We start from the raw sequence: 11974 nt of genomic DNA on the forward strand, positions 1-11974 counted from the left end.
ATTATTTATTATTATTATTTTATTTTTTTATTCATTATATCATAAAATTCAAGTTTAAGTCCTTTTTTGGCTCTTTCCCACTTTTCCCAAGAGTGCTTCTTATTAATACTGGTATAATAATGAGATTAAACTTGGTTGCATTTGTTGATTTAAAAAGTCTTAATCTTTAATGTACAAGAAATAATTATTAATAGCACTAAATAAATAACATTTCTGCCCTGACTCATTGGGACTTTACTATTTTTATATTTGAGAAAGTCATCTTCAGTAGCTATAAAATTATTATTATTTTTTCTCTTAAATTTTTTTAGGAGAAATTATTTGATCTTTCCCTCTTTATTTCCTCAAGCATAACTTGCGTTCTCATACAGATAGTTCGTCATTTACACCTAGGAATTAGATTTAAAACGATATTTTTTTTAACGAGTTATTACTCCAGGAAAAATAAAATGGTTAGATCTGCACGTGTCTTTATTTGTATACTTGAAAATAATTTTGACTCAGGTCAGAAAGGACTTTATATATATATATATATTTTTTTTTCAGAATAAAAATAGTCCACAAAAAAATACATACTATTCAAAAAAGAAAAAAATGTAAATATACAAAACTCACTGACAGTGAACTGATAAAAGCATGTGTTCACCACAAATCCAATAATTTAGTGACATGACACATTGACATAATCTCAAGCTAATTCATTCTGCACGCAGCGCTATAGACAGAATACAAACTGCTACATGCTAAATCAAGTTAATTATTATATATACAGAAGTACTACATAGTGACAGTTTCAAGTTGGTTCACTTCAAAACCTTGTCTCTGGTTTGGTGTCTGTTTCGACTTCCGTTTTCATGTCCTGCAGAAATTAAAGCAGATTAACCCAACCGAGAACTTCTCTCCTGAATAGAAATCATGATGCACTATTGCTTTAAATCATAATTTTTAATATGATTTAATATTTTAACAGGTTTAATCCCAGGTGCTTGCTGGGTCACTTACTTCCATCGCTTGGATTTTCAACCCATTGGATATGCTGCTACTGTTAATGTGTTGAGATCGGGAACTTCCTGAGACCTGTTTACATAAATTCAAATCAGTGCAAATGATAATTATGCATTTGTTATAAATGCAATAAATGAATCTTTGAATGAACAAATCAATCAGTTTCGTTCACCCTCTCGCTCACAGTCTTTGGTGGATGGGACTCATGAATGAATAGCATTGCATCATGGATGGTCAAAAAGAAGATAGATGTCTTGATCTCATCATCAAAAAATGTACAATTCCTCAGCTTCTCTATGATATACGCTGGAAACGACATGTCAAAGGTCAGAGTTACTGTGCTGTTTTGTTATTACATACAATTAAGCTATATTATAATAGCCGTGGTATTGTAGATAAGGAGAAAACATACAAATATATCCTGAAAGGGAAAAAGAACTTACGGTCACAGCCCACTATGTAAACATCAACACTGACGCGTATAAATTCCTTTAAGGCCTGTTAATCGAAGTGATTATGGTTCATTAGAGATTTTAAATAATTAAACTAGAATTGCTTGCATTGATTAGCAAAAATGATTAATAGTGCATTTTGTTTTCAAAATGAACACTGCCATACCGCTTTAAGACCCTTGAGTGCAGATATATCCAGGAATGAGACCACAGAGAAGTCCAGGATCAAACTGTGGATGTTCACTGGAGGAACTCGGATGTTGGCAGGAAGTTCTGCACTCCAGTTCACCTGCATCGGAAGATCTGAATAGTCTGTGGGCTTGTCTAGATCCTCCATGTTGCTTTCATCCTCTGACTCTTCGATGGGCATTGAGCATGTGGCCTGTAGTCCGTTCTATATCCGAAAGAAGTCAAATTAACTTTTGATAGATATCTAATTAAGATTTAGAAATCTTAGATGTAGGTATCAAAGCGCTAGATACAATACATCCACATTACATAACATCTATCTGGGATTCCTTGAGTTTGTTATAATCATGTTTTCAAACTTCAAGACGTACAGATGTTAAGGTCAGCTCCCCTTTCTTCATCATTTTCTTAATCTTCTTCACTGCCTTATTCCTCTTCCTCAGGATTCTCAAAGGATTAAAGCCCACCTGCCAGAAAGTAAACGGGTTAGATTATAATCATGTCAGTCGCTAATGTCGTCTGAAGTCAGGGTTGTCACACTGAAACTGCTGCACTCACAGCTTCCTTCAGTTTGTCTTTGAAGAAATCGATATTTGCGAAGAAAATGGGAGATGGGATTCTGAAAATCTTCACTCCCTCTGGCTCATAGATCTGTGGGAGATTCAGAAAGATGAAAAAATGAAGCAAAGGCAAACTTTTGTGGCTTTCGGGCATATGCTTCTTTTCACAGCGCTTTTAATGGTCCTTATCTTGGTCTTTCATGTAACCAAGTAATAGGTAATAGAAATAAGACAAAATGATTATGTTGTCAAATTTGGATGTGTCTGTAGCACACTTACATTGACATAGTCCTTGCGATCTCTGTAGATATCTGTTCCTGAGATATTAGCCAGGACGCAGCAGCGTGGACTGCAGATCAGAAAAGATAAATAAATTACTACCAAAAAAAACAAGAAAAGAACAAAATTTATTACAAATAAGAATGTATATTACAGTGATTTAGAAAAGTTGTTTCTTTGCCTAAATCACAGTATCTTTAAAGAAGCAGTAAATATGTATACAATATTCAAATGAACTCCCATTGTATATTATTTTTCATCTAGTTAATTAGATCTGTCAGAACTTACAATTGAGCCCTGAAGACCACAGTGAGGAGCTCCAGTCCAAGACCAACAGCAAGTCCTAAATCCAGCCCCAAGAATATAGCAGCCAGACAGGTCCCCACCCAAACAATCTGGAGGAAAAGATAGTGCACCGAGAATGGAAATCAGTGAAACTCTATACCATTAGACAGGTAAATTATTTGAGGTTCCAGAATGTAATTCTCATTCAAATTTGTCTTCTTGATTGCACTTTTTCTAAAATCCCCTCTTTAGATGATTTGTAGATTTAGAGGTCAAAGGCTCTTACGCAGTCAGGACGGTCTTTCTTCCACAGGTAAGGGACTGTAACCACCTGCATCAACATCCCCTTCAGGTTCACGATCACCACTGCACCCAGCACTGACTGCAGTCACACAACTCCATATTTACCTCAAATCACAACAACTCTTTTCTTTTATTAAAGGATTTACACCTTGAATATGATTCCTACCTTTGGTAGAGGTTCCAACAGAAACCCTATCCCCAAGATTACCACCAGCACAATAAGTGCAGAAAGTAAACCGGCTATCTGAAAATACATTTTTTGAAAAGAAATTCATTATTTGTATTTAGCAAGGATGCATTCAGTTGATCAAAAGTAGAAGTGAAGACATTTTATAATGTTATAAAGGATTTCGGTTTCAAATAAATGCTGCTCTTTTAAACCTTCAATTCATTAACTTTCTTGATTCATGGTTTCTTCAGAAATATTAAGCAGCACAACTGTTTTAACGATGATAATAATAAGTAATGTTTCTCAAATCAGCATATTTGATTGATTAATTAAGGATCATGTGACACTGAAGTAGCTGAAAAGTCATCATCTTAAAAAAATTATTGATTTTAAAAATAGAAAACAATATTCAGTACTCAAATAATATCCGTTTACTGTATTTTTGATTAAATAAACGCATAATCAATCTTACCGACCTTATTGAATGGTTGAAAAGAACATTTTGACATAACTTTTATGTTTATGAGACGGAATATTATGTAATATTTACGGCACCCTTCTGTTTATTGTATTAATTGCAACATGTCGACACTCTTTTGGAACGCCAGAGGCCAGTATTTTTCTGTTGCTGGAAAACAAATTCCCTAATTGATACACCACAGATGCAAAATCATATTTTTGTGTTCCAGCCAAGACGGAAAGCTTGCAAACAGTTTGAGCTGTTTACCTGTGTTTTTCCTCCGGTGCTTTCTTGAACTGCACTTCTGGAGAGAGCCGTGCTGGCTGCCAGAGACTTGAACGCTCCTCCAAAGATGTTGCTTGCCCCAAAGGCAATGAGTTCCTGTGTGTTTATATGTGTCATTGCAGATGTTCTTGTTGTTTGTTGCTTTTTAAATGGAATATTATTCAGGACTTACTTGATTTCCATCTATAAGGTAGTCGTGCTTCACAGAATAGACTTTAGCTACTGCAAAAGCCACGGCAAATCCCACAATAGCTATTGGGAAAGCCTCCACTGCTGTCATCTGGAAAACCTGCAGGCTCGGAGCGATTGGGGACTCAAACCTGGACAGATGAAAATGTGTTTATTTTTTATGACACCTACAGTTCTCTTCAGTTAGCTTTGGGCTCTGAGGCATATGCATTTGTTTTTGTTACTGTGTAACAAATGGTTTTTTTATTTGTATTTTTTTCTATTTACAGACTCTTTGTAAGGATCTAAATTGGCCAAGATGATCTTTTAGCAGGTATATGCATTAAAAATGTATAGTTTTCTCCTTTTGAAAAATGAACTAAAATGTATAATGTGTGTGTATATATATATTTATTTATTTATTTACGTGTTTGGAATTTTCCCCACCACATCCACTCCGTGATTTTCGCTGAAGTTGAATGCGTAGGAAACGCCACACGCGATAACAGTCTGTTGGTAAAAGTAATTTTTAATGAGTCTGACATTTAAAACTTGATTTGAACTCAATAGATAAGACGAGACAAGAACTTGTGCACTTAGGAAATCATAAGCACTTGAACAAATATTAACAAATACAGTGCTTGGCAGGATAGTTTGAAAAATATAAATCAATATCGGTTGATAAACTTTATTATGTCATAAAGATGATTAACTTTTCGAAATGTCAGGTTACAGAAAAGGTAAAGGTTATATAGGTACAGAAATGGATAGGTTCACTCAACTCACCATAATGACTTCTATTGGAATGGGCACTGGTAACTTTGACTTAAATCTGTCGTTGATCTCCTTTACGGCCAACACCATCACCATCACCACAATTGAAGTCACCAGATCATGGTAATTAGTGGAGGTGATCTGGGTAAATACACTCTCAAGAGTCTGAAGAGAAACCAAAGGACAGATTGTTTTACAGGACATTTACATTCAAACAAATAATGCTAGAATTAGTCTAGTTATACTACAAACACTTATGAACTCAATTTTAATGCAAGCTGTGGGTTTGTGAGTTAGATATTTTGTCGACTATTGTTTTACCCTAATTTTTTCATTTACATATGGATGAAAATACACTTGTATTATACTTAAGAGAAATGTGATGGTTTTTGAAGTGTAGAAATAATTAAGCTTTTGTTAGGCAAGTTAAAGGGATACTCGACCCCAAAATAAAATTTTTGACATAAATCACATACCCCAATGTTGTTCCAAACCCGTAAAAGCTTCGTTCGTTTTCGGTACGCAATTTAAGATTTTTTGGATGAAACCCCGGGAGGCATGTGACTGTCCCATAGACTGCCAAGTAAAATACACTGTCAAGGTCCAGAAAAGTATGAAAAGCATCTGCCATCAGTGTTTCAACCGTAATGTAATGAAGTGACAAGAATACGTTTTGTTTGAGAAGAAAACAAAAATAACGACTTTATTTAAGAATTTGTCTTCCCTATATCTCTCTGCATCACAGTACCACAGGCAGCGTACACTCTTCTGTGTCAGCCTCGCCACAAGGATGCGCTGTTTTCTTTCAAATCAGTGCGTAAGTAAACAAAGAAAACAGCACATCCTTAAGAAAGCTTTTCATACTTTTCTGGACTTTTGACAGTGTAATTTACTTGGCAGTCTATGGGACAGTCACAAGCCTCCCTTTTTTCATCCAAAATATCTTAAATTGTGTACCGAAAACGAACAAAGTTTTGCGGGTTTGGAACGACATGAGGGTAAGTGATTAATGATGACATTTTTCTTTTTGGGATGGAGTATCCCTTTAAAGAAAACGATCATGACCACAAGGAGCAAGAAAAATGTCTTATGTCCTACATATATAATAGACAGTGGTCCACTGAAACCTGGTACAGTCAGTCCTAGTACAAACTTGAGCTGCGAAACCAGGATGTGAACAGCAGCTGCGGTGGTGAATCCAGATATCAGAGTATCCGACAGGTACATCACAATAAATCCCACCTGCAGCAGCCCCATACCAAGCTGGAAACAAACAGAATGAAGATAAGCAGTGGTGTGATTGAAAACTAACATTGCTTTTACGTTTTTAATAAGGGGATGGTCGATGTACCTGGAATAGACCCACTAGGAAAGTGAGGGAGGCAGACACTAAGATTCTCTGCTCATCTTTCGTCAGGCCCTCAAAAGCAGTGATGTTGGCAGGCAGACCCTCATCGGGCACCAATCTGGTCACTACGGCCCCCACCATGAGACTCAGTACAGGGAAAGCTCCTGGTGTGAGTAGATTTACAGTATATCACATGTCATGATAAACAGGCAGAGATTCAAGTCCACATGTTGAAATAATATAAAATATTACACATACATTATATATATATATATATATGTATATGTATATATCACAGTATTATTATTTGAACCTATGAAACATCATTTGTTAGTATTGTTGTCATTTTTTCCTCTCATTGAATCTTATAATAATTGCATAATTGGAGATTTCAATCAAAAGCTGCACTTTGATGATCTGTTATAGTAATTATAATAATGTGTAGTAATATATAATAAAACTTTTATTTTACACGTACATATATACATTATTTATGTGCATTAAGACATACTTTTGCCAAATAATTGTGAAGATTTGAACCTTTCTCCAGTGAAATACAAAAGAAGCTGTTGAAAAGCTGGCCGAGTATGTTATGGCAGAGAGGTATTTTAATTGAGATCAACTGTGCCAGATCTAAATTAGAGGCTACTTCAGTCACAATAAATGTTAATGGCATTTATTTATAGCGTTATATTAAGACGTGTTTTATAACAGCTAGATAGTCCTGGTGTGTCAATGACAACGTTGTTTGCCTCATTCGCATAATCTGTTCACAAATGCACTCACCTACAGAAATGTGTCGTGAAGTGCCCAGGAAAAAATAAATGATGACTGGGAAAAAAGCAGCATATAGTCCATACCAGGGAGAGATGGATGCCAGCAAACTGTAGGCTAGTCCTGAGGAAATAATGATGATGATAATTATTAATCAATCCATATAGCATAGTAATCTTCATCTGATTTGAAGATGCCCTTATTCAAATACTCTACCCTTTATCAACACCCCATTCACTTTTTTCAATTTTCACTCAATGTTTTTTTTGGAGTACATGCATAACATAAGCAAAAAAAATTCATATTTTTGTTTGAAAGTTAGGAAAGTTTCTTTACTGTGCATGTGCTAAAATGTAAAAAAATGTATATATTTGTCAGCAAACTTCTTAATCTTAAATGCTACCTTTGCTCAATATGCACTACATTTTTGATGACATGTTAATCATTTCAACAACAGTTTACAGATAAAGCACTTTTCACCTTTTTTGACATATTTAGTCGTTTCAGTTATCACATAAAAACTGCAATAGTGCTCACATCAGTCACAGAGCTCAGTGTTCAAAGATAAAGTATCATTCCTGTAGTGTAACATTCTTACGGCTCGATATCACATCACATTTATCTAATATCATGAATCTATTTCAAGAGTTGAGCTTATTTAGGAAATGTTCCTGTTGAGTAACACTCAATAAGAGCATAATGTGTTTTTACCTTGTAGTACGGCAACCAATCCTGTGCTGACGCCGGACACAATGTCATTCAACAGCCAGTCTTTGACTGAGTAGATTTTCATCCATCCAATGATAGGCAGCAGAGAAACAGCAGCATTCTTTGCACGTTCGGAAGTACAACTAGCAAACAAATAATATTTCAGCTTCATAAATAAAGTAGTAATTAAATGAAATATATTCTTCCTTGTATTTATTACAATTTTCTCTCAAAATGTTAAGAGATCAGGCTTACGTGAAGTACTGTATAAAATGGTCCAGCAGTCTCTTGCGTTTCCGATAGACTTTTGCGTGTTCGTCTTCAAAGGTGTCTTCTGAGTAAAGCGGTCTGCTCACTGAATACCTCCGTGTTGAGGGTCGGAGCATGTTGTGCTGGTAGAGCTGGGACAAAACCCCTTCTGATCTGTGTGAGGTAACCAAATAAATGTAATTCCTCAATATCTGCTACAACTCTGGCAACTGTCAAGCTGGATCTCTTGCATTTGTATTTATATTGATAATCATGGAAAAGATGTGTAAGTTAGAGGTGTTTTCTCAAACGCACTATGAGTAAACATCATGCTATTACACAGTGTGAGTTCACATGTCTGTCGTGATGAGTGTATGATATGAGTGTATGTGTGTGTCCACCTGCATGCTTAGTTTGATATCTCTAAAATACAATAGATGCTCCCATGGGATTTTCATTAATTAAGGATGCTTGTCTCTTTGCTAATTAGGCTTTCTGTCAACAGTTATGATTTCATGATCTATAATATGTGGTCAGCAGCTCCAAATAACATTCATTCTTATTCAGTCTTATTATTTTTAATCTGTAATACCAGAATCCTTTGAAGGTTTATCAAGACTGCTTATAATTTTGTTCATAAAACTGAGCTTTTAGCTTTATCTTTTTGTTTACGTCATATATAGGTTTTGCCTTTTTAAATCAGATTTTGGATTTTGATTTTTGTTATTCATGGAATGGTTTTATTCAATTGAATGGACTTAAATTCATATTTATACTACAATTCTATTTTTTTTTTAAGAAATTTATATTTTAATTCAGAATTGATACTTTAAATTGACCAAAAGTGACAGTAAAGAAATTCACATGGTCACAAAAGATTTTTTTTATTTTTTATTATTATGATTATTAAATTCTGTTCTTTTGAACTTTCTAATGAATCCTGAAAACAAAATGCATTTTTTTTATTTATTTAAAAACATAAAAAGTCTTACCAACCCACAACTTTTAAAACAGCAGTGTATTTTTGCAATATTATAATCCTACCTGTTCAGTGAGGTATCAAATATTTCCAATTTGCTGTCCCTGTTTTGCTTCAAAAGTTGCAGTGGTCTGAGACCTTTAAGACCATGTCTATTTATAAATTGTTAAACTTATCACGTCTGTAATTATTAACAGTTATCAAGATACCTTCTTTACATTGCCAGCCACATCTCCGTCTTATCCTTGACCATTGTTCTTTCTGATAAAAACTTGGCAAAAGCCAACCGCTTATCGATTGCTTCTTTTAATCCTCTCAATTCATCTTAAGGCAAAATCTTTTGATATTGCAGACATAATGTGGGAAACCTATTCATTTGAAGTTTGAATTTCAATATTTTTATTTTATTTATTTTTTTGTGCCAAAAAAAAAAAAAAAATCTTTTTTTTTAATTGATATTAGTTCCAGTTCAGGATGCTGATTGATCAAAAGAGCATTTAATTTGTTCTAAACTAATTGATGTATATAATCAGTTAGCTCTTAACCTAGTTACTGTGTCTGCTGCATCTACAGAATAACATTCTGTTATTGTTTACATGTCACATGCTAATGCTTAATTAGTTCATGTTTTAATAAAAGTTTGTGTCATTCAGTTTTACAAAAGCAATAAGGAACATACTGTATTGTGTATTGAGGAAGTTTGTTAGGTAACTTGGCAAATAAAAATAATAATAACACAAATATTTTTAGCAAGCCTATATAGCAGATGCTTTTAACCAAGTTACATAAAGTAAACCTGATAAGTACAGTTTCTACAACCAAACTTCCTGTTGCCTAACCTGAACTCCTTTTCAGTGACGCACAATTCATTGTAATTGTGAGAGACTTGTGAGTTCATTCGCATGTGATTCTCTAGAAGACATGACTTAAAAATCCTCAACTGTGTATGATTAGTAATGTCACATTCATATGTTTATCACTAGGCTGTTTTTGTTAAGAAATGTTTGATGTGGGTGTGTTTATGTATGAGCGTACACTGTAAAAAATATTAGTAATCCCCCCAAAATAGTGTAAATGCATCAGTTAATAAGTTACATTGTTAACAGTCAGTCACAAATATACAGTATACATTTTAAGACAATGGATTTAATTAAACAATATTTAAGTATAAATTCCTTAATAATTAACTTTTAAATGATATTTTATAAAGAATTAAGTATGCTTTTGCTGTTATTGTTAATAAAATAATACAACTAGTATTATTAAGAAAATAAATATTATTGTTTTCTAAGTAAAATGAACCTGTATGATTGTCAGTATGTTTAACATTAACAAAAAAATTTTAAGTGCTCAAAATAGTTGCTCTGTTAACATTATGTAATTTACATAATACAGCTATAAATAACCCTGTTTCTTGCCCTGTTGTTGCCTCCAAAAGTAAACATTTGGACATGATGTCCTTTAATCAGATTTATGAATGAGTATATCCAGCTGCAGCTTTTATCATCAAATTAGTTGATGCTTCTGTTTTCTTCAGCTCCAGCAGTTCACATCAGAACTGGCAGCTCTTTGATATAAGAGGTTTAAATACTAGATAACTGCATAGAAGTACAACCGCTTTTTATCAGTAACATGATATGAGAGAAAAGATGCGCTTGATATCTAGGGATATATACAAGCGTGGTGACCTATGTTGGTATGATTGTTGACTGCAAGCAGTAAAACAGGAAAAATAAGAAATATAAATGCTATTTTATTGTATACGGTAATATATACTGCCGTTCAAATGTTTGGGGTAATGTTTTTGAAATATGCTCACCAAGGTTGCATTTATTAATGGTCTTGAGTTTCTTGAAAATCATTCTAATATGATGATTTGGTGTTGAAGATCCATTTTTTTTAAATTATTAACAGTTAATATTTTATGTAATTTTTTTTCTGGTTTCTTTGATGAATAGAAAGTTCAGAGGAACTGTATGGTATTATGCATTATAAATATATTTTATTTGTTTTTTCTGTCACTTATAATCATTTTCATACATCTTTGTGAAATAAAAGGGTTCATTTCTTTGAATGGCAGTGTGTAATGCAGATTCATATAATAATGCATAAGACACAGTAACATTAATCATATACTTTTTTATTTGTATTTGATAACATTTACTTGCATATGTAATGTAAATATGATACATAATATTTTCCCAGTTCTTTGGTCCTTGTATCGTTATCATTACATTATTTATGCGTCATCACTGAGGGGGAAAATTATATATCAGTACTCTAGGTAGACTTTTACAGCATAGACTTTACACCTAGAGCCATAATAATAATCAGATGATCACTGTGTGATCTTTGCAGATAAAGCGTCAATCCTCACCTCAGTAATGAATCAATTCTAACTTTCACTGATATCATCCCGACACATTACAACATAACCCCTCGCATTAACATTTAATTAGTCAAACATTTATTAGGAAAGGTGTGTCATTGATATAGAAGTGACCTTCTGTTCTACCTTGTTGAATTATGCACAGATACTTATACTAATATATCAGAGAAAAGACTCGATACAACACAACGTACCTTAGAAAGCCTGGGTCAGTCAGTCAGTGAGTACTCAGGGATTTGTGAGTGTGTGTGTGTGTTTCAGGCACACATGTTCTTGTGTGTTTAATGTGCTCAGTTACTGTTGCTAAATGTTTTAAGTACACAATGGGCCTCCAAATAGAGCAACACAGGAATGTCAACAGAAATTAAACTAGTGCTTTTTGTGTTGAGCTTGTCATTTGTTTCATCTTAGGCAAACCGCAAGTTCTCCCTCCATTCTGTGTATGTGTTTGGAAAATTTCAGACATTTAATAAGATGATGGTCTACATAGGGTCAAATTTCTTCATGTGTAGCATTGTTTTTCAAAATTGAACTTGTGCCGTTTAGTCCATGTCTGTTTGCTTTGAGGCCATCTACTCCTAAAAACTGATAAAATTCA

The 11974-nt window shown here is 33.9% G+C and overlaps 1 protein-coding gene and 1 long non-coding RNA gene across 2 annotated transcripts; one reads left to right on the forward strand and one right to left on the reverse strand.

Moving 5' to 3' along the window:
- Positions 1-772: 772 nt before the first annotated feature.
- LOC113077892 (chloride anion exchanger-like) lies at positions 773-11625 on the reverse strand. Its single transcript, XM_026250154.1, has 21 exons — positions 11571-11625; positions 8015-8182; positions 7763-7902; positions 7064-7174; positions 6281-6441; positions 6028-6192; positions 4942-5094; positions 4583-4665; positions 4160-4307; positions 3970-4083; positions 3240-3317; positions 3057-3152; positions 2774-2880; positions 2486-2555; positions 2205-2297; positions 2018-2113; positions 1624-1851; positions 1449-1503; positions 1178-1311; positions 1003-1077; positions 773-859 (listed from the first exon to the last, which is right to left on the reverse strand). The coding sequence occupies exons 2-21, from the start codon at positions 8143-8145 to the stop codon at positions 809-811; spliced, it is 2289 nt and encodes a 762-aa protein (XP_026105939.1). The 5' UTR covers positions 8146-8182; positions 11571-11625; the 3' UTR covers positions 773-808.
- LOC113077893 (uncharacterized) lies at positions 2844-7858 on the forward strand. Its single transcript, XR_003281402.1, has 5 exons — positions 2844-2940; positions 3023-3083; positions 4446-4489; positions 6347-6446; positions 7770-7858. It is a non-coding gene; the product is annotated as an uncharacterized LOC113077893 (long non-coding RNA).
- Positions 11626-11974: the final 349 nt, after the last annotated feature.

The sequence above is a fragment of the Carassius auratus genome, unplaced genomic scaffold (assembly GCF_003368295.1).
Source record: "Carassius auratus strain Wakin unplaced genomic scaffold, ASM336829v1 scaf_tig00023492, whole genome shotgun sequence".
In the NCBI taxonomy this organism is placed as follows: domain Eukaryota; kingdom Metazoa; phylum Chordata; class Actinopteri; order Cypriniformes; family Cyprinidae; genus Carassius; species Carassius auratus.